This window comes from Chelon labrosus, assembly GCF_963514085.1.
Source record: "Chelon labrosus genome assembly, chromosome: 21".
NCBI lineage: Eukaryota > Metazoa > Chordata > Actinopteri > Mugiliformes > Mugilidae > Chelon > Chelon labrosus.
In genome coordinates, this window is record NC_140354.1 from 4,604,935 (window position 1) to 4,632,215 (window position 27,281).

Consider the following 27,281-nt stretch of genomic DNA (forward strand, 5'->3'; position numbering starts at 1 on the left):
CCCGGCCCCACTCTCGCGCTCCCCTGGGACGGCCTGCTCTGGAATGCCGCTCATGGGGAAGAATCTCGCTGCAGGCACTCAATATGTCACATGTGTCTCTGAGAGAGAGAGAGAGAGGAGAGAGAGAGAGAGAGGGGCAGTCAGAGAGAGGTGTGACAGGTATGTGCTGCCACAAAGAAGTGCCAGTTTGTGTGTGTCGGTGCGCGGGTGTGTTTGTGTAAAAGATTCTCAGATTAAAGGCTTAAAGGGTTCAGATTAACAGGCTCGGGACAGAGTGCCTCGCGCTGAGCAAAAGGGGAATTAGGATGGCATTAACGTCTCCTCTGTACCAGCACATTAGCCATTCATTGCCGTGTGGTTGCACAATCAGTACCAGGCTGGCCCTCATTCCCCTCTGTGTTATTGCTTTCATGACAATGTTAACATGTTGGGATGCTTTGTTATTCATAGGCCATTAGCAGAGTATAATTCACCTAATCATCAGGCAACTGTCACTTGTCCTTTAAAGAAATGTGCAAAACTGTTGATATGTTACCATTTTTTGATTTACATGTGGCAGCTCTTTGTTATACAGTGGTGAGCTGAGATTATTATTATTATTTTTTTTTAAATCAGTTTCATGTCAATTTAACTGTCAGTGACAGAAAACAAACCCCCCAAACCCAAGATGGCAGAAGTCTGCAGGATTGCTTTGTGGCAACTGACATTTTGGGGGGATATAGTAGTTAACGGATCAGTTAGAAGAGACAGAAATAATGTGAATTGTGTATTTTTAGTGTATTTTTAGTGGCCAGAAATATAACTCTAGTGTTGCTTCATAATTACGAGATGTCTACATAAGATAATCATTTGTCAAAGTTAGCAACTTCACCCTTGCCTACAAATAAATAAAATAAAGCACTTAAAATGGGCTGTAACTATTATTATTTGTTTATTATTTATCACATGAAGGTATTAGAATAAATCTGGCAATGCCAAATTGCTCTTTAAAAAGAGCAATTTGGCATTGCCAAAAGTTTGGAGATGACATACATCAAAGAGAATTATCACGCCTCATTCATTAAAGCGCAGCGAAATTCTCAGCTGCAAACTTTTCCCAGCTTCGTCTGTGCCTCGGTGTGCCAAGAGAGATGTGAAGACACGGATTGACACACCATCTCTCCTCCAAAGCCTTCCTCCTCAGCATCGCCAGATTAAGGGATTAGCAGGCAAGGCGAGCACTAAAGCTGGCTAATTCTCACCCAAGCACAGAGAGCTAAGGCTACCCAGAGCCCCGCGGAGCCCCTCTCTCCTCGCAGCAGCTGTGCGGTGGAGGGAGGGACTGAGCCGCGTCCCTCCGAGGAACCTGAGGAAGAAGAGAGAGGAAATCAAAGCATCACACACGTGGCTTTCTCGCTGAGGAACTGATGACTTTTTGTTAATTAGTGCAGGCCACTAACAGCTCACACATTATCAACCTTTTGTAGACTCAATGTAAACCACAAACAAATATACAAATATAAAAGTTTCTCCTTAAATGTGTGAGAGTATTTGGACCACACTTCAAATAGCAATCTTCAAAGCTCTGCTGAGATAAAGTGGTCCAGACATATAGAACAGATGACATCTTTATATTAAACTGGGTAAATGAAAATGTGATTACCTCTTGAAATCAGAGACCATGATTGAGCTGATGTCGGTGGACATCGATGTCCCAGCAAAGCCACCTGTAAACACAACATGCAGAGATTTTCAGCTTTAATCGATACACGTGCAAGAGAGCCAAAAATAGAGGCCCCAACGCTTATTCCTGTATGGGTTGCGGGGTCTGCTGGAGCCTATCCCAGCTGTCATCGGGCGAGAGGCGGGGTACCCCCTGGACAGGTCGCCAGTCTATCGCAGGGCTTTATTCTAGTTTATTTTGGTAAATTATCTTTTCTGAGATCCAGGCTATCAACCATCAACACCAGGACATAATTTACTACTTCACTTTGGATGGTGGTCAGAAAGTTTGGGGGACACAAAGCCACATGAACAAGATTTCCCCAAAGTGGTCTGCCACAAACACACACCCATTCATCTAGGGCTTCGGTGTACTTTGGGGGCCGAAAGCAAGCAAACGACATCGATCTCAGTTCGCGTACGGTAAACAAGAGGAAAGGCAATGAAAGAGAAGAAGGAGAGAGAGAGAGAGAGAGAGAGAGAGAGAGAGAGAGAGAGAGAGAGAGAGAGAGAGAGAGAGAGAGAGAGAGAGAGAGAGAGAGAGAGAGAGAGAGAGAGAGAGAGAGATGAAGACAGAGAGTCCGTGGTTAGGGCGCGTGCTCTCCAGCGGGCAGAGGACAATGCAGAGCTGGCAGAGTCGCTGTCTCGTGCCAGAGGGAATAGAGTGCCACATGGTGCCCCTTATGAGCAGGGCCAGCCTGGAGGGGGATGTGGGCCACAATGCGTGCACGCATGTGTGTCTGGTTTTGTGCACGTGCACTTTAATGTGGGGCCATCCGTATGTGTGAAAAGGTGTAGAGACAAGTAAGATGCATCCTCAAGTTTTAGGTGTAATATATGTAGATTCATGTGTGTGCGAAGATTGTAAAACTGGTTGAGTGCATGTGTGTATGTGAAAAGGGGGGGGGGGGGGGGGGGGGGGGGGTGCAGCAAGGTGGGGCACAGGGTGGGTGTGTGTGTGTGTGTGCAGGGGGTGGGGTGGGGGGGAGTCCCAGTTCCCTTTTGCATCTTAAATTCCTCAACATCTGTTCAACCCTTCTCTGTGGTAGAAGCAGCGGTTGTGATTTCTCTGTGTGTGTGTGTGTGCGTGTTTGTGCGTGTGTGTTGTGTCTGTCTGCATATGTGCATGCTCTGCTGAAGGTGCTGGTTGTTACCCGCACCTTAATTAGAAGGAGACAGAGACTCATTTTCAACAATACTTGCAGGTAATGCGGAGCGTTCGCGGTGAATACAAAGAGAGATCCGTTCACCTCCAAAAGCAGCCGTACCTGCTCTGCTCCCAGGACCGTGACCCAAATTACATCTCAACTTCTTTGATCAAAAACACGTGCACGCATGTTGCAGGTTGCTACAAGGAAAATGAAGCATCCCTCCCCTTGATCAAGCATGACATGAAGAACAGTCCAAGAAGCAGGGCGACGTGTGAACCAAGTAGGTCAACCTGACTGACCCAGGAGTGTGTCCCAGCCAGCACTCAGTGCATTTAGCACACTTTTCTAGCACAGATTTGAAGCAGTCTGCAAGATGTGGGTTAGCATTAGAATGCCACGTGCACGTATGAATGCGAAATGACAAAGACTGAAATGAAATATTTAGATCCCGCATGCCATCTCCCGAGCGACAGCGACATGGGTTTCAAAGCGTAAACATAAACAGCTCTGAGGCCAGAAAGCAGCGGTGGCAAGAAAGTACACTTTCTTAGCACGTTTGCATCTTATATCTTACGCTTTCTGACTCTTCACACTACTGTTTTAGGGAAAAGAAACAACACAATGCAGCTATACATTAAACGGGAATTGCCATTTTTTACAACCTGGACCTTATTTGTGGCATAAAATACGATCATTTACTCACCCATATAACTTTGGTGTCATTTGGACTCGTTCGGATGATATTTATTTCTGCGTATATTCATATAGTGGGAGTGACTGGGGCACCGCAACGCAGCCTCTAAATAACACATCTGCTGCGAAACTTGTTCATTTCACAAATATTTTGTTGTGATACGCTAGTGCTGTTCCGTGAATAGATAACAGGTAACTCCAGACTCAACGGGGAATAGCACTAGCGTATCATAACAAAATATTGGTAAAATGAATGAGTTTCGTGGCAGATAATGCGTTATTTAGAGGCTGCGTTTCGGTGCCCCAGTCACTCCCACTATATGGATATACGCGGATCTAAATATCGTCCAAACGACTCCAAATGACACCAAACTTATATGGGTGAGTAAACGATCGTATTTTATGCCAGAAATAAGGTCCAGGTTGCAAAAAAATGGTAATTCCTCTTTAAGGCTTCTCAGTACATAAATTGAGTAAAATGATCTCCTATATCAGTAATAGCAAACATTTTTGGTAAACTTCACATACAGGAGTGTTGACTTTCAAACAGGATGTAAAAATTGTCTTTTACCATCGCCTGTCTGCATCAGAGGAAGACTCACAAAGCCCAGGAACTGAGCACATCCGTAACCTCTTTGACAGACACTATCCATTCGCACCCCTCGCTAACCCGGTGCCAGTCTTGTGCCACCTTGATGCCAAGCCTGCCAAACTTATGTCACATCAGAGCAGACCCTGTGTCAACTCCTCACACTGCATATGCCAACCCGATGCCCTCCACATGCCAACCTCATGCTACATCGGTGGCAATCCTCAGACAACAATATGCCACCGAAGGACCTCTCTTTGGCCCAGCGTGCTAATCCCCCGGTGGCGGGCACTGGGCGACACTGTATGGAAGTGGAATAGGTCAAAAGTCGCTAGCGAATTAGGGTTCAAAGACAAATCTGTCGCTTTGGTTCTTCTTCAGTGGATGCAATTAGCAATGAAATCCTGCTCCCAAGCCCTGCTTAAGCTCTAATCTCAGAGTCTGTGGGTTCCCTCCAGTCTGCCCGTCTACCAGCCTGTCTCCCACCAAAGCCCCTCACCTCTGTCTCTCTCTCTCTCACTCTCTCTCTCCTGATGCCTGCTGGCACTTTGGGAGCAGTGCCCCTCCAATCTCTGCCCCCCCCATCCCACCCCACCACCACACTCTACCCCCTTACTCTCCCTCCTACCCTCCCCTCCCCACCTCCCTCCTCCTCCTCTGGATGCCAGCCGACGGCCCTCACAGTGTGGCACGCCATCTGCTGCCGCCCGCCCCGGCAACCCATCCACCCCCTCCCCTCCGCACTAACTCCACCCCCCACCCACCCCTGCAGACAGCAGCTACCCACAATCCCCCTCTGCCTCAGCCGCGCGGTGCATAGAACAGGAGGCTTTCGCACAGATCACTTCACCCCCCGATGCCCCTGCCATAAAGGAGGAAGCTGGGGAAAGTGTGTTGGTGTGTGTGGGTGTGTGTGTGTGTGTGTGTGTGTGTGAGCGGTGGGAACAGTACGAGCCACACAGACAGGCTTTTAGTTCCACATATAAATAAAAACAACACACAGTCTGAACGTCCATGCACGCACTCCCACTATAAAACACGTGTACTTCCCATTTGTTTTTTTGCAGAACATTCATTTGCATTCAGAAGCTACTTGTTCACACACACTTCTGCGCACAACACACACACACACACACTGAGCCAAACGCACGTTTTAGTTTTGAACTTTACTTTTTTGGTTGACGCGTTCACACACAGACATGCATCTCTGTCTGTTTCTGATTCTCACACACACGTCATATCCAGCACTAGTGCTTGTCCTCCTACTTAAAGTGTCAGTATGTGTCTTTACCACTATGAGAAATGTATAAATAACGTTGATCATGTCGAATTTGGGAATGACAGTAGGTCCCTATCTTATAGGTTAAATTTAAATTTAGATCACAGTATAAACTAGCTTTACCAGGTACACACTTACTCACTATATTTTGTTGTATTTTTACAGAACACAATAAAAGACACCATGCCACAGGGGTAGCGAACATGAGGACGAATTATCAAACCTCTCTGTGGATACACATGCTGCTGCTGCTGCTGCTGTTGGGGATCTGATGGTGTCTTTGTGGCTGAGCTCTCTGATCACTGTTTAGCTTTGAAAAGGAGAACTAACCATGATGAGAGACATCTAACTATAGGAGGGAAGGAAGGGGAGAGAAAGAGAGAGACAGAAAAAGAGAGGGAGAGAGAGAGAGAGAGAGAGAGAGGGAGCAATGCTCCATCCATCTTGTGTGAGTATGGAGCCTCATTCCTGGCACTCTATCCATCAATGAGCGCAACATTAACTCTCTGGATCAGAACCAACATCCCCAGATCTCTCTCCATCTCTCTTCCCCTCCCCTCGCTCTGCTAAATACACACACCAACACACTCGTTCCGGCAGCATTAGTATTCCACCGCCATCCATGAAAAACCTCATCATCCACCTCTCTACCTTCGTCTCACCAACATCCTGTCTGTGCTCATCCCAAAATCTCCCGCCCTGCAGAAAATCAAAGAGATATTTTTTATATTTTGCATGATTGCTAAGTTCCTGTCTCCACTCATCTTTCCACGGGCCGCCGCCTAAACAGCCACCCTCCTCAGCACCTCTGATGTCTAGCTTGTCTCCATTCACCTCCTCTTTTCTCCTCTCCAGATCTCCTCTCCGCTGAGCCGCCTGATCCGCTCCTCTCTTTGTCTCTCTCCCAGTTGGTGTTAATAATTTAACTACTGAGCTGCTGCAGAGCTGGCTCCGGTCCAGGCCTCAGATTGGCACTGTCTGTCTATTTATGACACTGTGTGGCGGTGCACATGTGTGGGATGTGCAAGAGTGAGAGGAGGAGAGCGTATTCATGTGTGTGTGGGTGAAGACGTGCACGTGTTTTGTTATTAGACTCCAGCCAATAGCAAATTAGCCTCCAAAGCCAGAAGACTGTCACGTAAAGTGAAGTTAGAGGCAATGAGCGCGTTATGAAATCCGACTCAGTATAAGACTGGAGAGTTTAACTTACTATTAACACGGGACACTTCAACAGCCAATCATGATAAATGTTTTTGTGTTCATGGCTGAGTATCTACTGGGCTTTCAGGTTATGTTTAGTGTGATGTAATATTAGTGGGTGTGAAGTTATTTTTTACTCAGACTCTCTGGTAAGCTGTAAACAATAAGGCTGGGAAACATGTGATTATGTCCAAATCTAAATGTTCCTTTAAATCCATGTTTGGTTTTGGTGCAAATGTCACTAAAGTTGTCATCTTATCCAAACTCTACACCTCAGCCTGACAGATCACAAGGAATTCGGCGGAGGGCTTTGATTTAAAAGAGTAATTTCTGGTAAATGAATGAATAAAATAAAGATATCTAGATTAAAATGTGCACGGGAGAGTTGGCAGGTCATAAACAATGAAGGTTTAGAATGAGCGCAACATGGATGGAAGTGAAGTGTCAGAAGCCTGCAGAGCGCACAGTCCAATTTTTAGCTAAAAAGATTTGGAAGATCCCAAAATCCACACTCCAGAGACATGAAAAGGGAGAGAGGGAGTGGAGGAAGGTTTGCATCATACCTCATGGCGGGAAAAGAATCCCCTGAATTAAGAAAAAGAAGAGCGGAGAAGGAGTGATGACTTCCATGGACAAAAGTTTCTCTGTGACGTACACTCACTTGCTAGTTCATTTGGTACACAAATGAATACATTCCAGTATATAACAGTCCTGCTTTAAATCTCAGCTCAGTGAAGGGTATGGAATTAAGCATTTGTTTAAAATAACTTCGAGAGGTGTTAATTCAACTGTGTTTGGATTTTGGAGGCCGTGGTTTGTAGTACCATTGAATTATATTGTGTTGTATTGGCACGTGTTTCTATTATTTTGACAAGCCCATTTTAGTCAGTGAGCTAAGCTACATAAAGGAAAAACTTGAGTTGAATTACCACATTTCTGGTGCTGTTTTGACATAATCTCAACATTAGAACAGTCATGAAGGATGATTAAGTGCAGGACTGTGGGATAAATTAAAGGATTATTTTAAAGGATTATCTTAAAGGATCATCTTAAAGGATCATCTTAAAGGACAATCGTATGTTTAGCATGTGAGTACAGCCCTAATAGTCTTTAAGAAAAAAAAAAAGGATGAACACAATTAAAAAAAATAAATAATTAGTATTGGAAAACATTTGACTCATCTTCAAAATAAGATTTATTCAGTGACCTCATCCTGCTGTATCTATAAAGCAGAATAAAAATAACAAGGATGTAGACGCTCTGTTCTGCCATTAATTACACCGACAAACTCAACAACAAATGTCCCAAAGCTGCTCCCCCACGCTACCTGAAAACACTCCAAACTCCACGGATGTGGCTGATCTGTAAAAAGAGGTGACATTTCCGAGGCAAGTGTGTGACACGGTGTGAATCCCGATGCCACCTCCTACACCTCTCACCCTCCTACAATCCGGCCCACAAGGGATGTCTGCTGGGTAAAAAAATAAATAAATTAAAAATCAGTGCAGGAAGCTCACGACATTCATTTATTCATCCCTGGTATCATCCATCATGCTCTGAACCGGCAGTCATCACTACTAACATCGGTTATCATGTGTCGTAATGGAAAACTGAATGAATTTGTAAGTGAACTTCCTGCGTATTCTGCTTCATGGTGCCAAAATAATAGGAGTCACAGGCTTTTAAGTGCAATTCCTCCTGCCATTTTAGTTGCGCTCCAGTTCATTTACACCTTCACACTAACTTCTGGTGTCTTTTCTAAAGTGTAATTAAAAAAAAGGAGTTGTTTACGTTTGTTTTGTTTACCAATGTCAAATTCGTACAACTCCTCTTTCCTGTAAAGCTGATGTGTTAAACGAACGGCCTGTTGTAGGATTAAGGCCCTTGCTGGGATTCATAGTAAATAGACATATGCAAGGCCGCCCACCGCTCCACCTTATCTAAATTTGATATCTCATAAGGGCCTTTCACACTTGTCGCAAAACATAAACACACCACAAGCGGCTGCGTGCACACGGAACCTGCACTGTCATTAATTTCAGAGATGGAGGGAGGTCAGTGTACCAGACGGTGTTTGTGTGTCTGTATGCAAGCATGTGTGCAGGCTCGCGTGGCACTAGATGTGCGTTCACATGTATGCGAGCACGCATGACAAATGTATGTGTGTGTGTGTTGGGGGTGGGGGGTGGAAACGTGCACATGCACACACACGCGTATGCACGCCGGTGTTGACAGGTGGCTGTGGTAAAGAGGTGGTCCCTGAGCTGGGGTCTGCCTGTCTCTGGCTGAGAGAGAGAGGAATAAAAAGCTCCCAGCAGCTGTCGCCCTAATTCCTCTAACACGGTGCTTGTGCTCTGATTAGAAAACAGATCTGGCCTCTAATTTACTCCTGACACCAACTAATGCTCTATATCTCAATCGCTCTGTCCCCGCTCGCCACTGGCCTGCATAGCTGGACACACACGCCTGGTGACTCAGAAGGCCTGCAGGTATAAGAGCACGCACAGGTATGCAAAAGAAGCGGTCAAGTATCACCAGCAAGACACTGAATTCTCATCTGGTCTCACCTTGACGTATCAGACACACTGTATGGCTCCTCCCTTCAATCAGCAAAACAACTAACCGGGTCAAGGAGTCAAGTGTGTTGCTTCAAGGTGACCAGTGGTGGCAAATTCCTAAATATAAAGCAATCGGAAAACGCAAATGCAAAACCTAGTAGAAAAAAATGACACATGAAACTAACTGACCTCCTTTATAGGAGCCTGCCTTCTTTCTTGAGTCGCTCCTCAAAGGTTGCAGAAGATTGTTTTTATTGGATTGTTTTAGATGTCATCTTCAGAAGCCTTGGCATTTTAGTTTGACTCCTTCTTCTTAATTACAACTACAAACAAATATATAAATAATGATAAAAATAACGTTAAAAAAATAAGATTAATTTGAGGTTATCTTTTCTTTTTTGCTAGAGCATGTGTGGAACACAACTATATAAGTGGCTCCAGTTTATTTCAAGTTGTGATTTAGAAAAAAATAAAAGCTTACATGACCAATGCAGGTTTGTAGAAGATTTTTTTCCATTGTTGTTTCCATCAGAAGGTCAAGGTGCTCGCAGCATATATTGAGGTGCTGCAAAATAAAAGGTCAGATGAATGTGACGTCACCTCGCTTTTATGGCGATGCTCAGTGTGGCATCAGAATGCTGCCTTTAGATGCCTTTTTAAGTAAAATAAACCCTTATTTTTGGAAACTCTTGGTCATAACAATAATCAGAGACAAGGAAACAATCTGAGGCGTCAAAATGTAAAAAAAAAAAAAATGGTGTCTTGTGCTTTTTCTACTGAATAGTTTTAGATATTTGGATATCTAATGCATGCATCATTATGATACAATGCATAATATATTCACCCTAAAGTGGACATATTAAAACAAAACACTGTGTTATTGAATGTAAGTTTGTTAAAAGTATGGGCCTGTCCACTTCATGCGTGTGGGGTCACAAGCCAGAGGTATTCCAAACTCAAATCCAAACTGACTGATAGCTGCATATGGAGGAGCCTGACTGAATGCGTGACAGAATGTAAGGCGATGTTCAGTGCTGTCAGTGTTTTCTTTTTCTTTTTTTTTTTGTGTTGCGCCAGCGGAGGAGGACAGACCGGCCTGGTGTCTGGGTGCCATGACGGGCTCGGCCCAGCAGGGGGCAGAGGTGTGATGCAGGGAGTGGGAGGTGGCGGCTCTGGTGTCACACTGCACACAGGGTGTCACCTCACCAGGCTGGGACTGAGACAGAGACAGAGTGAGGGAGAGGGAGGAAGTGGACAGGGAGACAAAAAGGTGAGAGATCTGTCTCAATCTGTGTTGAGGACATCTTCATGGGGGTTGAGTGTTTCCTTTAGGCTTGTGATTACAGTTGCATTTGAGATGATTATGATGAAGACATGACTGCTATACTGAAGATAGGCATCTTTTTTTTTTTTTTATTACACCAAGCCACTCTAAAAAGAAAGCCTCTTTTAAATGTATGTGTTGCTTTGTGATGGCTACTAGCAGGGTAGTTTTCTTTGTGTGAGTGACTCCGTGTGTGAGTTAAATCCTTTTTATTTCCTCTTTCTTCTCTCTCTGTCCCCTATATCTGTCTCCAGGGACTCACTTGGCATCTTTCCCTACTTTTAATTCTTGCTCCACAAACTGCTGCTGTCTGAGCACAAGCTGGCAGCACGCACACACACGCACACACACACACACAATGTCTTGGTTTCACAAACCCACCGACCGGTGTAACCCCCCTCCTCAAATTTGGCAACGAAAGACACCCACGCAGTCGCCGCGCGCACCGGCTTCAGTGCTGCACGAACGTTCCTCTTTCACGTCACTGTCATCTGAAATATTGGAGAGGAGCTCGCAAACACATACAAGGGGCATCAGTGACACAGTACAAGTGGAATCCAAAGAGATAAACACAAATACACACACGGGGATGAAAGACTAAGACGCTGACAGCCTCCCAGGAAACACACACTCGCTCCCAGACACACATTTCATCACTGACAGTAGCTGACAGACTCAGAGGCAGCGTCCCTGCTACTCTACAATACAAATCTGGTTTGAAAGAAAACACACGCACGCACACGCAGCTCCGCAAGATGAGATCTTAAGATATGCACTGCGATCAAGGAAGTATAAAGGGACGCTGCACGTTTATTTGTTTATTACAATCCCTGCTAGACGCTCCTTTGGTTTCCACTGTCGGCAGTGCTCACGCAGCCACAAGCACGGATTCAAGTTCTCCAGAAAAAAAACAAAAACATACATACACTGACAGGCAGACAAGCCAAACTTCAAAAGCAAGAAATAAATAAATTAAAGACAAGTCTGATAGGGATGAATAAATAACAAGTGTGGAGAGAGCAAACAGGAAGGAGAGCTGCAGCAGCACGAGAGGAAGCAGAGAGAGAGAGAGAGAGACGCAGTGATGTTTGGAAGGAGGCTGGAGGTGCAGGCAGGGGGAGAGAGGGGGAGAGAGAGAGAGAGAGAGAGAGAGAGAGCGTGTCAAACACACTTCCAGTCTAAGTAGCTCGGCAGCAAAGTTGAAAAACACACTCCAGAGATGGATGTGTGTGTGCAACCGCGCGTGTTCTGCAGGTGGAAAGTGGCTGCAAGACGCAGCGTGAGGCAAAGTGACTTGCTCGTCTTCTGAGTTTACACTGCGTGGCTTTATTTTAATTATTTGGAGAAGGGTGCGAGTGCGAACGCAAATATGCAAATGAAACGGTTATTATTGCATTGCTCATCAAGCAGCGCGGAGCAGACATTAATAGGCTGATGAATATGCATGTGAATTTGTTAATTAAGTTAATTATTCTGCTGAAAATGCATTCGTCTTCCAAGGACATCTTCCCCAGGATTCCAACCTGCTCCACTCATTAGTCATGCGATATTTTACACTGGGCGCTGGGACAAGAGGTAGGGGAGGGAGGGGCAGCAGGGGCCACCGGGGTTGATATGTACACAATATAAGGGCAGCATGGGTTTCAAGTCCACTTACGAGCTGCAGCGAGAGCTTCAGATACAGATATAATGGGATCACAATGGCGCCTAATCATTCATCAGCTCTTCAAAAGTGAAGGGTCAGTGGAAGAGACAAAGCGCTGCAGCCAGCTACAGCGGGGCACGCACGGCTCCTGGTGGCCAGACGTTCGCTCCGTCTCTGCTTTTCTCTTTCCTCTCCAGTAATTCCCCCTCTTCGCTGCTTTTCCTCTAATTGCTTATTAAAACCCTCTTAAATGAACTTTTTGTGCCAACTTTCCAACACATTAATTAATTGTTGTAGCCAATTAAGTGTCGCTGCGCAAATGAGCTTCAGCACAAATGGTCCTGCAGGGCCCGTCCCCCCACTCTACACCCACCCTCCCGTACACTATCCCCCCTTCCTCCTCCTCCTCCTCCTCCTCTTCCACCACCCTCGCTGACTGCTTTCCCAGCAGTCCCTCTGCCCTTAAAGTGGCAGCATCAGCGCAGACAGACACACAGGGACAATAATGTTGCCTAGCTCAAGAAGCTCTTTGAATTGAAGAGACCTTGGGAAAAAATACTTTGGTTTGCAGAAGTGCAGAATCACGCAGAGAGGGCGCCTTGTCTTTGGAAAGAAAAAATGTCAAAGAATGATTCTTAAAAGTCATCCCTCCTTGAGTTTTAGTGTCTGTCATTCCAGATTCCAAATGACTTTATACAAAAACAACACTGTGTCACCATGTCCTATCCAATAGCCTCCTAAAAACTCTTCGCCTGGCCTCACTGCTGTTGAGCAATCGAGAAGTAATGCATGTGTGTGTGTGTGTGTGTGTGTGTGTGTGTCTGTGTGTGTGGAGGCAGTTTCCCACAAAACTATAAACTGAGAAGAAAGAGAGATGGTGTTATGGCACCAATAAAGCACGCTGTTGCAGCAGTAAAGCGTATATCACGGCCGGGATGAAGTCAATCAATTTTTGAAATATCACATAAATAAAGATGTAAGCCGTAAAGGAAATGGCTGACATTAAAATTTCGTTTGAGAGAAGACAAAAGGGAAGGATCTGATGAAGACAGCACAATTTGTTCACGACCCAAGTTGCATTCATAATTAAATGTCTCACTCAACGACATGCGTGGACGGGTGGAGATAGCCAGCACTTTTTCAAAAAGTGAGCGTTCTATAACTCTTTACAGAATAGTTCATGCTTTACGTTGGCTGTTTTTTTTTTTTGTGAATTAAATGAGTGTGTGTGTGTCTTAGATGTGGCTCTATGGGAGTCCCTGCCTCCCCTCATCGAGTTTGCACATAGTCACTGATCAAACAGCCTCAGTCATCAAACTCAACAGCAAGCATGGCTCAGAGAGACGACAGCGGCCCAGATTTAACACTGCACACGCATGCAAGAACCCACGCCTGCTCTGATGGGCCAAGAGGTAAAGCGACAGATGCGTAATGTTTACCGATGTACGCACTATTTTATATGTTCAAATGAATCTAGACATCTATCAGAGTAAAAATGAGCGACTGCTTCAGCATCTGTAGTTATATCCTGTCTGCAAAGGCCTGCATCAGTTGCATCTCCAAATCCAAAACCTTGAGTCCATCAATCTTCTCCCTCCCCAGCCCAATTTCTTCCTGCATCCTGAGTTTGCTGCCAAATGACTATGTGCCGTAAGTTGAGGCAGATTGACATGCTGGGCGTTTTACATAGCGCCTTACACAGTGGCCTGTGGAAATCTGAAAATGCCAGTGATACTTAACAGCGGCATCTCAGCTTTAGCCAAGACTCTCTACAAAAGGGAAAACTAAATACAGCTGTGAAGTGGCATTGTGGCATTTTGACTGGCATCTGCATTTGCCTTTAACATTCCTATATCATCTTTGTTGTTGTTTGGGGTCCATGCATGTTTCTTCCAGGTTGCCAGGTTTGTTGTCGTGTTCCAAATGTACTACTGAGATTATGGCACAGTATGCTGGATTCCATATTTGTGCACTAATAATCATCTAACATAGAGCCTGATAAAACTGAACCAAGCAGCAATAGAAAAAAAAAAATCCAATTTCATGAATACCACTTGGCGTAAATTGACTGAAACGGGCCCGTCAGTCAATTCACTCCTCGTCTGGACGTCCACCAAAATCACTGCAGCTGACAGTGAAGTGCAGGCATCCAAAATGGAGGCTCCATTTTGAACGCTGCCGTCGCCCGTCTCTGCCATGGCGAGTGCTCGCTTCAGACTGGCAACATGGCACATTTATGGGCATTCCCCATAAGGTGCCTTCCTGATTGATGGCACAGCCCTCGCCCACCTCCCTCTCGTCACTCCTCAGTCCTGATTTATTCGTCTAGTCTCTGTGACTTGGCACTGCCCACCACTTCTCCCGCGGAAACTCCCCGCGGGCACATTCACTATTATTTGGAGTCCCGACGGGCAAAAGCATCAGACAGAAACATGCACGTGTGCACGCCCTCACCCGCACGCACAGAGCACCGTCTCATCTCACTCACACTGGGCCTGTGCTAGAGGGCAGGTGAGCCTCCCACTGCCTACACTCTGAAAGGATCTCTCACCCAGAGGGCTCAGCTGCTTGGTGGGCCAGAGGGGTAAGCGGCTCTGTAAGCCTGCCAAGTGAGGAACTGGTCTGGGTATGCATGAAGCCAATCCAGCACACACACACACACAGAGAAGCACAAAAAAAGAAAAGGAAAAAAACACACAAACGTGCAAGGTTGTGCACACATGCAGCCAGTCTGCATGAACCTGCCAATCTACAGTTTGTGATCCTTGTCTGCCTGTCAGGATCGTCATGAAGAGATCAACCCAAGTGGTGAAGTAACCAACACACACTTTACGTTAGTTGGCTGCAAGAGGGAATATAGTATATCTTACAGCTCACTTGATCATTACCTCAAGCCATGATTGCAGACTGGTTACTGTGCATCTGTAAGTGAAGTAAATGTGAATTATTTACTTTGAGTAAATGATTTTTAAAAAACTGCACTTTAATAGTATTTGATTCTACTGTATAATGTGTTTTAATTCTGTCAACTTGTGTGATCAGTGACTATTAAAGTAGCCTGTTGAATGAAAACGAGCCATTATGAGATATCCGAGCATAAGATATAGAATAAATAAATATTGCAGTTCAGTTTTCATTTTCAATATGTGGAGTCTGGATTGTGTGGACTTCCTGCAGACCGAGCTGCAGCTGGAGTTAATGCCCACCATCTAGTGGCCGCTTGACACAGAGACAGTTCAGCTGGTCACATAACTTTAATAAACTGAACCAAGAAAACACATCTTACAAAAATCGTTCTTTTTACAGACACACGGAACCGTTGTCTCCCGCCTTTTCTTTTTCCAAAGCAAAAAAAAAAAAAAAAAAAAAAAAAGGGAAACAGAACAATTGACCATTATTATTATTATTATTATTTTAAGTGTATTATTTTCTTTGTCAAAAGAAAATAACCGCAGGAAGAAAAAGCTTTTGTTGCAAAAGTTGGCAGGGAGGCGGACGCATCAGACGAGGATTTCAGAGCCCACCAGAAAAAAGCTGGAAAGATCAGCGTGTTTGTAGCTTTATACTAGCAGAAGAGCATGTGCATTATTGTGTATTATGAAGCGGTCCATCACTATGTGGTGGTTTAATCTGTGTTTGAGACATGAGTACGATCACTGCAGGCGTAGGCTTGTTACCACACAAATGTTTGCTGCATGTAAAGGAGCGATACCTTCCGGTGGGCAAAGTCACAGTTCATTTGGGCTGAGGACAGATTATGATAGCCTAAACAGTCTTTGGGTAAAATAAAACTAAAACTAAAAAAAAAAAAGTCTTATGAATGTACACAAGGGCCACCCAAACTAGAATCTTAACCCACACTTCCCCACTAGGCCGAAGAGCATTCATTCAGGGTTGGCTGGGGTCGCATTGGAGGCACAAGGCTGAAAACAGGAGAGCTCGAATGCAACAGAAAAGTCTCCAGAACACAGGTAAACTTGTTAGGAGTGTGCACTGCAGCAGACATGACAATCACTTGCTTTCAAAGCTGAGCATCAGCTGCGTGGCACTCATATTGGAAGCTACACTTCATTCAAGTCCAGAGGGGAGGAGTCGCTAATTGGGTTGCTTCAAGTCAGACCAACTCCAAGACAAAAGAAACATGATGGTTTGTTCAGAGGGCAGAGATGGTCATGACCACACCTGAAAAGACCCTTTCATTCAGACATTCACTTTCAAAATCTTTAATTCAACTTTCACTACCTGCTCATGGTCCAGTAAGTCATACTCTGTAGGTGTCCCTCTGCATTCCCCCCTCAGGCCAGGACTGCTGGAGCTGTCCCATGATACCCAGGTTCACCCTACGAGGGGACTGAGAGTCAGCGGGCAGCTCCATGGGAAAAGCGAAGATCCTGGTCCTTGGGAAACTGTGCTGTCACAAGTCCTGCTGGGGCCTCCGCTGCTGCTGAAGGTTTAGGTGGCGAGTCTGAAAAACAGGGCGGAGGGGGCTCTCCGCGGGGTGGCGCATCCGCCGCCAGAGAAGGATCTTTGCTGCGGTGAGACGCCCCAGCGTCCGAGTCCTGCTGGGAGATGAGCTGGAGCAAGGCGGCTGCCACGGCAGGGCTGATGTCCTTGCTGGCCTGGGTTTCTGACCCGGCCTGCTGAGAGTTTCCCAGGAGAGGAGCAGACGGAGGAGGCCCGGGCGGAGAGGGTGGACGCTGCTCACTGGATGAAGGCACCTGTTTGGCCCCAAGTGGTTTGCTTTTTGACACTGCACCATCTGAAGGGGATAAACAGGACAGAATACATTAGACATCCAAGCATACTTAACAACCACATATCGATTAGCTAGACAACAATGCTTAATCTCGTTTAGAATCTTCTACACCCAACGTGCATTTGAAAAACGAGCCTGACAGTTTTACACAATGTTGATATTCCTACCTTCACCACAAGAGGGAGGAGAGGTACAAGTACATTTCAGTACAATATGGTTTTACAACATGTCAGTATTTTTGCAGTCAGCTGAATTAGTGAGACTACAATGGTAGTGTTGATATTATACAAAAAAAATACTTTTACGGTCTGTTACCATAATCTATGAGGAACTTCAACCATGCACCTTTTCAAGTCACATGCAAGTGATTGGTCACTATTGTTTAGATGTTTATTACATTTTTATCAGTGAAAACTAGCCCAAAATGCATGACTGTATGCACAACAGAGTCAACCCCCCTCTCCCAAAGAAGCACCTCAAATCAAGGGGGAAATACAGGGACCTGGGTGAAAACGTACAAAAGGGTCATATGAAACTGGGCAAAAAGAAAGTGTGACTTATTTAGGAGATTTTAAGTATTGTGAGGAGCAGGACAATATTACAGAATCAGGGTAGTCTGTTTTTCCCCCAACCGAATGCAGTGCACCAATACTGTAAGGTTCTGACAAGTGAAATAACCAGGACCGTTACCATTTCAGTGTCAGCAACATAGTCAACAGTTTTATTCAACGTGCTCATCACATCTTTAACTAATATCTGACCCAGAGTGAAGAGTTAACAAAAGAAAAGTGTGTGACAAACCAATGTTAAAAGAAACACATGCAGGTGAGAGCTAAAGATTCAAAACATTTATTTTCACTTGATAATTTATTAGACTTTCTTCATAAAAAGGCTGACATTACAGACTGTGTAAAGCAACATCGCTTCCTGTGAAGGATCCATGACACCTGCTTTGAAATGAAGATGAAGTGAGGAAGAAAAAACACATGTGGAAATGGGACAGAGAAAAACGAAACAAAAAAAAAATTGAGGAAGAAACAAGGAAGAGGGAGAAACGTGGGAACAATACAGTGTAACCTTTTGTACTCTGTGTAGAACACTACGCTTTCTTCTGGTTTATTGAGGACACCAGTGATGTCCATGTGAACCGGACCATTACCTGGTCACCGGAGGTCACATGACAGCCAACGCCCAACAGACATTCTTCTAGGGATTTCTTTTGCATTGTTCTATACTGGGTGCTAAAACAGGAAGGTGGTTTGTGTCACTGGCATGTTGGGAGGACAGGGTGTATGTTAGGTCTAATAGGCCAATTTATTTGGATAATTGATTTTGTAGATCAAATAGTCTAAGATGTATAGTATATAGGAATCTTGAGTAGTAAAACTCTGTCAGCTTCAGTTTGTTCCCTTCCCTGCTCTTTTAATTCCTGTGATTTTAAACTGACCCTGGTACCCCCTTTATTTCACCTTCTAAAGACTAAACCCAGACTTGCCCTTGCAATCAGTAGTAGAAGCGGACGAACCGCGCGATAGTGCTTCCTCTGATTGAACGCCATTGCTTTCATCGCCTTGCTCCTCGGTTTGTGGCTTCATGATGTGGCCCAAAATGAGAGCAAGCAGGCTGGCCTGGTCTTCCTGGCTGAGGGGCGGGTCTCCAGATGTCGGTGAAAGCTCCTGAGGTTCAGGAGGCGGCTCTGGGGGCTGGGACCTGGTAGCAGGCTGGGCTTGGTCCTCTGGAGCCCCCTGGTGGTCAGTGCCCTCACTGATGGCAGACAGCAACTGGCTGAGAGTCTCTGGATTAGAGAGGTTGAGGACCTGGGCCACCTGGGGTAGGCTGAGGTCCGTCTGTCCCTGGAGGAGGTTCAGCAGCACTGCCAACTCTGTCTGATTCAGCTGCTCTGCAGCCACTCCCAGACCTGAACACACACATTCACACAACCGGGAAAAAAAAAAAAAGAAAAAAAAAAGTGGTGATAAATGAAATGGTTATCATTCTCTCAGAATGAGAGAATTTCCCTACCTTGTACAGGCAAAGCACTGAAACATAAAATGCAAATATTATCTTATGTTACCTGACAACTCACTCTCTAAGCTGGCTGTGGAGGGTGGTTTTCCTGGGGGAGGTGGTGGGGCTCCAGCTGGGCTGCTTTGGGGTCGACTGTTCTCTCCACTGGAGGTCCCGGTCGGATCTTTACGGGGCACTTTGGGCACAGGCACATCCTCGGGCTGCCCGCTTTGACGTGCACGCCTTCTCTTCTTACTCCACAGCTCGTGGCAGTCCTGATGGTGAGGAAGACTGGACACAGAGGGGGCAGATATAACATTTGTAAAAAATGAATACATTTCTTTCATCAATGAAACTGAACTGCAGGAATAAGATTTGCGGAGATGTACATATTATTCTAATGTGCTACTCACTCTGGTGGTGTCATCCTGTTGGGCTCCACGTCACACAGGAAGTCACTGAAGAGAGCTTGTTCAGACGTGCAGCGGCGTGCAGGGTCAAGGGTCAGCATTCGGTCCAGCAAGTCCAGAGCAGGAGCGGGTAAACTATGTTGAAGGGAAGAGATATTTCACCAGCAGAACCAGACAAAAAGGTTGATCACAGCTGTTTTATGGAAGTGTAGTATAGGCCACATACACGGAAAACTCCTCCCTTAGTCGCCGTCTGTACTGCTTCTTGGGTTTCATGGTGTTGAATAGGGGTAGTTTAATGACATCAGGCCAAACTGCAGGGCAGGGACTCCCACACAGACGACTGAAACAAAGGCAAGGGTTAAGTACATCAATAGTGGAACTGATATAGTTATTTGATGCGCTTGGCAAGAGAGCCTACCTGATGAGTTCCAGCTGTAAAAGTTCCTGGTTAGCCTGGAAGATGGGCTTCTTGGTAAAGAGCTCTCCAAGAATACACCTGAGCCGAGACAAACAATAGTTACATTAAGTATTAAAAATGTACACTGCCAAGATCCATACAACAACACAGTAAGGTAAAGCTTAAACTCTCAGATTCTGACATAGTAATCATAGATGAACAGATAAATTCAAAAATGCAAAAAATTGTGTTGTTGCATAACATGCTGTAAGATAAATTTGGAAACACAGCAAAAAGGTAAGGAGGAAATCAACTTTCTCATTCCTGACTGAGCTGAAATTGCCTCTTAGTCCTCACAGTATCTCATGATTATAAAAGAAACAGACTTAGTGTGCTGTGAAGATCCTCTCAACATTTGCTTACACTGTGGAAAAAATACATTTGGTGCATTTGTTCTATATTTACACCATCGTGGGTTAGAAGCTTTCACATAACAGGAGGATACTGAAAGGGAAGACGAGCACTCTGACAGGGAGCCTACATGAGAACAATAATAATAATAAAAAGAGGGACTATGAATGGTTATATGTGCCACCACAACTCACCCACAACTCCAAACATCAATGGCTGGAGAATACCTCTCCTCTCCTAGCAGAAGTTCCGGGGGGCGGTACCATAGTGTGATTACTTTATTAGTGTATGGCCGACTGGAGAAAAGGTAAAAGAGAAAGAGAGTGAGAGTCAGTACACATTCATGCAGCATCTATCACCACCAAGTGCCCAATCACGAACGTTGCAGCTGTAAATAACTGAGACACAGCTCCATCTAGTGGAGAGCCATAGTAAAAAAAAAAAGTGAATTAAGATCCAATGATTAATTGAATTACTCATTCAGTTATAAACATGTTTAATCATACATTTAAATCAAATCTGGTATTCACTCTCCACTCTCAAGCTAGATATGTTCTGCAAATAGTGTGTATATTTACACAAGCACTCATCATACCTTTCCTCTGAATTGTAAAGACGAGCCAAACCAAAGTCAGCCAGTTTGATATGACCTCTGCACAAAGAAACACAGATGGACAACGGAGATTAGAAGCAAGTGTCGTCGACAAACGGAAAACACTGAGAACAGCAGTGTAAAATACAACAGGAGTGGCTCAAAAGATTATTTTAATCAACAAGTTAGCATTTCAAAATGTTTCTGTTGTGTTTCTTTAATGTTACAAAACAATGATACCACTACCACCTCACTAATACTGATACTGTCAAATGCACGCTGTAATTTAAGAAGATAACAGTTGAAAGAGATTGGTCAAACATGTTGCAATTTTAACAGCTAATGAGAGCTAGTTGTTCAGTAGCATGGCAGTAACCATGAGCAATGTAGCTCTAAACGCTCCATTACACAGAAAAACACACACTTTGCCCTTTTTTATTAGCTTCTTAGTCTTGGCAGATCATTGTACTAGGTTTTCTCAGGCTTCCTGTAATGGTTGCAGATTGGATGCACTACTGTACTGAATAACCATCTGTGAGACATCACTGTACTCCGTCATTGAAGTTGACGGAGTGACCGATTAAGTTAGCAGCAAAGTAATCTGCTTTCCTGCTGACACCTTGAAACAATCTGATCACTAAGAGCAGCGGTGAGTTGTTGACAGTATTTACAAAATGCAGCTGTATTTAAATGTTTTAAGGTGGATGTTAACTGACATGAAGTAAACAAACTATCAGTGATTCCCACAACACTAAACAGTTGTGACTAGTAAATTCCTCACTTCCAATTAGCTGCAGATCATAGAAGCTCCAAGGATTCAAGGACTGTGTCTTTGGTTTATTTACCTGTTGTTGAGCAGTATGTTGGAGCATTTGATGTCTCTGTGCAGGAAGTTGTTCTTGTGGCAGTAGTCCAGGCCCTCCATCAGCTGGCGCATGAAACTGCGAATGTGCTCATGGGAGAACTGGACCAGGCCCGACTCCAGCAGGCCCATCAGGTCATGGTCCATGTACTCAAACACCAGGTAAAAAGCACCTAAAAAGTGCAAATACACACACAAACCACAGGTCTGCTGGTTAGATAACAGGGGATGTGAGGAAAGGGTTAAGGTGTACTTTGACCAGCTCGGGAACTGTAACCTCAAATATGCTTCTCTGAGTACTGAAACTGTGAATGCCAGTCATGGCACAATGAAATTTGTAAGTGTTATAAGGAAGCCACTTAGAGCAGAAGACTTGCAGCAGTGCTCACTGTGGGATGAAACTTCAAAGAAGGACTGCTTAAGTGCACCGTTACTGTGACCACCTCATATGCTGTCGAACCACAACAAATATAGTCATTATTTCAATCCCTTCTTTTGTTTTATGGGCTGTGTATTATGAGTGAGGTGTAGAAGGAAAAAAAGATTCATATCTTTGTTTGGCTTTTTTATGCATATTGTTTGAGAACTGATTTAAAACATCCTGTTACAAATAATTTCTAATGTACTGAAACAGTTGTTTTTATTATATTTGTAAAAGATATTTGATGTGTTAGGAAGGACAACAACAATAGTAAATACTGGACAGTGATATTACGCTTGTTAAAAACACGGTGTTCTCTCAGGTTAGTATTTTATTATAATTTTAGGCATTAGTGGAAGGAAATAAAAATTCACACCATGGATGACCAGCTTTCAGACATGGCACCATTTTGACTATGGCCTTATCACTGCTGTCACAGCTGGTGTCTCAACACTGACAGCTGCTAGAAGATATTTCCACTGTGTCACTGACTGAACCACAAGTATGACACCTCTGACAGTTTCAGACAACCGGCACCAGAGCCGCGGCTTTCTGCTTTATAGGATTATCATTATTTCTAGCATTGAGAGAAGACTTCTGGATCTTACCTTTATCCTTTTTAAAGTCAAGCGCATCCTGCTTGTCTGTGACTATTTCCTTCATGTTGACAACGCTGCGGTGTTTGAGTTGCCGCAAAATCTTGATCTCTCTGATGGCTGTGATGGGGAAACCCTCCTTCTCGTTGTCCAAGCGCACTTTCTTCAAAGCCACCAGTTCACCTGGTATGGTTGGAGTAACACACATATTTAATTAAAAAAAAAAACAAAAAAAACACAGTCATAGTAATAATTTTTAAATTAGACAATATTCACTCACCAGTGTCTTTGTCCTTGGCCTTGTACACTTGGCCATAGGTGCCTTCCCCTATGATTCCAATTATATCGAATTTATCTACGCAACGTTTGCCCCAGTCACTCAGGTTATGTTTACGCTCACCATATCGCGGGCAGCAAATCCTGAAAACCAGCAAAATGAAAAGTTGCTTAGATTCACCGTGGAATCGACAGCATAATGAGTATGAAACTATGAGTAAACAAAGACACTGACTTTGGTCTCTTCTTAAGGGTCGTCTGGGGTAGCGGAGGAGGCTGGCGGATGGGGGACTGAGGGGGTGAGGAGTCTCCTCCAGCCAAGGTGGGAGGTAAAGGTAGGTCGATTAAGGAAGGCCGGCTGCGAACTTCTTTCTCCTTTCTTGATAGCCTGTGAGGAGGGGTGGACTTCTTTGGACTGAGAGCACAAAATACAAAGTTTTAGACAAAACTGAAATGGGCATTTAGTTTTATACGATATTCATACTGATAAGTACCAGTAGCAGAGTTGTACCAAGTGTGACCTTGTGTACCAAAGTCATAAAGAGAGGCAGGCTGAGTGTCCCCAACAAAACAATTTCACCATTTTTACTCTGCAGGTTGTGACTACAGAGCAAGTAAGTGTGTCACTTCTATCCAGATGTGTGCGCTTACTCAACACAAGGTTTCATATCTAAAGCAATGCCTTCATATTTCTAGACTAGACTGCTAAACAACAAAATGTGATGATTTTAGTGGTGGCGTGTGACAATCACGACATACAAGACATGAGCAAGCACTGGGTTTCCTCACCTGTCCTGAGCGTTTCCCAGTAGCATAGGTGGTAATGGCAGGGGTGGCAGAGTTGATGTCTTGTGGAGTGGGGTCTGGCGGACGGGGCTTCGAGTAGGCAACAAAGCTGGTGACTTGCCCTGGGATGTGGAGGAGATGGTAGGAGGCTGAATATTTGTTTCTGCTTGAGGTGGTGGCGGAGGTGGAGCCTGGGTGGCTGGACTGGGTGGCACAGGAGGAGAAGGCTGTGGAGGAGGTGGTGCAGGAGAGGCGGTGGAAGTAGAAAGCAGAGCTGCAGCAACCTGATCGTCAGCATTGGGAACATCCTGGGGTAACTGCGCGGCTGCTGGGGGCTGAGGTTCTGCTGCTGCCGAGTCTTTTTCTAGCTGAGAAGCCTCGGCTTTAGAAGGCCGTGAGGATGTAGAGCCTGCCACTTTGCGAACTGACGGAGGTGGGGACGCAGCACCACCACCACCACTGGCACGAGCAGCTGCCTCAGCAGCCTGGCGTTCCTTTTTCCTGCGGCTCAGCTCTGCTCCCAAGCTGGAGTTAAGAGGCAGACGGGAGGAGGGAGGAGATCGGCTAGCTGGTCGGCTACTATGAGAGCTGCCCCCTGGTCCACCAGAGGAAGTATGCCTCTTACTGCGGGAACGAGATGAGGAGCGACGAGAGGAAGAGTAGTGCGGAGGTGACCGACTCCTGGAGCGGCCTGAGCGCCTAGGTAAAACAAATACAGTTGAAGATTTAGAACAAGAAAACAGAATAAAACTGCTGACTCACAAAATAAAATGGCCCCTGATCACATGGAAGTAAATAAAACGTTTGGAAAGCAACAGAAGTTTATAGAGACAAGCCAACTGTGAAACAACAGATGCTCCCAAGACATGCAGTTCTGTTCCTTCAACCAAAAATGACAACCAGAAGTGATGACAGACTTTGTGTAGTGTGGGAAAAATATGATAACATTTAAGTCTAACTTTTCTTATTATTTATAAAATAATGTGAAACACAACCACCATTAATTGCCCACGTTTATTTTAAAGTTGCCTTATATCTCGTGTATAAAAAATGCAACAGTATCTGATGCCTTGACATCACGTCCGAATATTTTTATCACCCTTTTGCTTGTTGTTGGGAAAACTTCAACATGGAGATCACCTATAATCTTACTCCTGCTACCAGCTCCTTTTTGATAGTTGGAGTAGGAAGGGCTCTGTGAGGCCAACAGACCTACCTAACTTTGAATTTACACTAAGCAGTCATAAAACACCAAGATGTCTGTTTGGAATTTGCAATCAGATATGGCTTGATGGGTAAACTGATCTATGATATTCTGCACTTATGCTGCCAGCCAGCATTTGTGTGTAATTTGACTTCTGGAATATATTCACCAATAGGGTTTCAAAGATTTTTAGAAATCCCTGCTGCATATACTCACCGAGACACAGGGCTGGCGCTGGAGGACCTGCGGGTACCGTAGGGGCTGATGGAGCGTCTCCTGGAATAAGGGCTGCTGTCCCTCTCAAAGCTGGAGGACCTGTGTCTGCTGCCGTAGGGACTGTCTGATCTTTGACGGCTGCGGCGAGACATATCGCCATAGGGACTGGGGCTTTGCTGGGCCAACCTCCGCCGGGAGTAGCTGTCATCACCCTGTTGCCCATACCCACTACCCAGTGGACTCTCACTGCCAGCTCCTCTTCTGGGACTGGGTGACAAAGCAGAGCTGGTGCCCTTTCTGCGAGGGCTTCCCCTACTTGAAGACTTGCCCTTGGGGCTTGACTTGTGGCTCTTGGAGGACTTGTGGTGGCTCCTGTCTGCCCGGCTCCTCTGGGACGAGGTGTGGCTTCCCTCTCCCCGGCCTTCTCTTCGCTGTTGCCTCTCTTTGCGAGACTTCCCTGAGCGGCTGCTCTCCTTGCTGCGAGATGAAGATGTGGAGGAAGTGGTGCTACCTACACTGGCTGCAGGCTGTACCTGGGAGGAGGACAGAATCAGCTCCCCACGTTTAGAGTCTCCCTCTGCCTGAAGCTGGCGTTTGGATGAGGAGCCTGATGGGACAGCCTTCTCCTTAATCTTTCCAGAAATACCTTTCTCGCGGTCTTTGCTGCTCTTTTTCTTGTACCCATGTTCCCCATTCCCAGGGTCTCTAACTTTAGTAGGGTCCTTGGACTTTTTCCGGGAGTGTCTGTGCCCCCTGTTCTCTCTACTGCTAGCTTCTGTGACAATATCGTCTCTTTCGTAGTCTGGTGAGATATCCAGTCGGTCCCCGCCCCCCATCTCAGAAGGCCTGGAGGACGGTGGGTCCGAGAAAGTGTCCGAGTCGGAGCTGATATCATCGTACTCGACCAGAGGCTTCACCGTATTGACACCAGGAGGCGCCGTATCACCGAGGGTAGAATCTTCAGGTCCCAGTACAGCCGAGGTCTCACGATTATGTTTGGTAGATTTATGCCGTTTTCGCTTTGAAGAAGAGGACATTGAAGGTTTTAACTGCACCTTGCCGTCTTTGCTCGTCATGTCTCCTGTAGAGGTATGAGTCGGGCCCTGGATCTGGTGTGGCCTTCCGCTGATGCTAGATTCCGGCTTCCTCTTGGTCCCATGGTGTCGGTCCGACCCAGGCATCCCTCACGCCGGCGTCAGTACCTCTACTGCGACTGGGCCTCGGTGTTCAAGGCAATTCATTCACAGCACAGTAGCTACTCCAAAACAAGTGTTACTAAGCAGAAATAGGACAAGAATACACACAAAATAAACACAGCAGGCCGCTCACGTCCAGTCCTCCTCAGCGCCAATTCATTCCATTGAGATCGCCAGGACAGCTCGTCAAAGCAGAAAAATGCCAGGGTGGTTTTCCAGTGCTGCGAAGTTTGTACTTAGAATAAGTCAGTGAGTGAAAAGGATCCCGACAAAATATCGGAGCATTGTGGTATCGCCCCCGTCTCAATTTAGCTAGCAATGCTAGCTAATGCTCGGCAGCTAGCGAGCCGACTCGTAAAAAAAGAAAAAAGTCCCTTTGTGAAAGCTGTCCTTGTCCGGTGCCAAGTTAAGTAAAGGTGTTTTTATTCCACAGAATTACGGTCTTAGCATTCAGAAACAAGCAAATGTCTTCATTAAAAGACGCTCGTTTCTCGAACAAAATGAAAACTTGACCCGGTTGGTACTGTTTACATGTTCCCTTTAATGTAAGTTTTATCCCCTATAAATTCAATATTGATAAGAAATCATAGTATTTTCGTGTGCAGTAGATGTTCCAGTTTATTATCAATGGCTCTGGAAATCAACCAGGCCTATATTTAGGGCGATGCTAGTGGATTTAATATCATCCACAGCCCTATCTGAAGGAAACTACAAACGCCATTGTGGCTCCTGTGACTAGCAACTTCTGCGCACAGCGGAATGAACCGGAAGACGGACCGTTGTCAATCGGGGGCGTATCATAGCAACTTCCTATCACAGCAAAGAGCCCGCCTACTGCACTCGTGATGGCGCGACAGCGACGCAAAATGATGAGATAATAATACCAATGCGACGAAGTAAAGAATTTGGTTTAACAAGTTAAGTATCACGGGATATTTCGATGACACGTTTGAAACGAATAAAGTAACAAATAGTAGGTTCCGAGGTTTGGATATTACCGGATTTTAA

At 45.2% G+C, this 27,281-nt stretch overlaps 1 protein-coding gene across 8 annotated transcripts; it reads right to left on the reverse strand.

Annotated features, from left to right (window-relative positions):
- Positions 1–27,216, reverse strand: cdk12 (cyclin dependent kinase 12). 8 transcript variants are annotated; one of them, XR_014699687.1, is made up of 22 exons: positions 26,407–27,215; positions 25,078–26,332; positions 23,661–24,356; positions 23,107–23,286; positions 22,876–23,015; positions 22,608–22,778; positions 21,562–21,751; positions 20,720–20,776; positions 20,319–20,420; positions 19,735–19,812; positions 19,540–19,656; positions 19,317–19,448; positions 18,971–19,194; positions 18,392–18,814; positions 16,383–16,899; positions 10,264–10,387; positions 9,653–9,736; positions 9,361–9,494; positions 7,941–8,084; positions 1,643–1,706; positions 1,033–1,345; positions 13–98 (listed from the first exon to the last, which is right to left on the reverse strand). XR_014699687.1 is itself a non-coding variant. In XM_084570136.1 (14 exons), exons 1-14 carry the CDS (start codon positions 26,256–26,258, stop codon positions 16,499–16,501), a joined length of 4,092 nt encoding a protein of 1,363 aa, XP_084426262.1. In that variant the 5' UTR covers positions 26,259–27,215; the 3' UTR covers positions 15,296–16,498. The 8 variants fall into 8 exon arrangements, 1 of the variants encoding a protein (XP_084426262.1); XR_014699685.1 differs by having other exon boundaries at positions 1–98; positions 1,242–1,345; positions 25,078–27,215; XR_014699686.1 differs by having other exon boundaries at positions 18,983–19,194; positions 25,078–27,216.
- Positions 27,217–27,281: the final 65 nt, after the last annotated feature.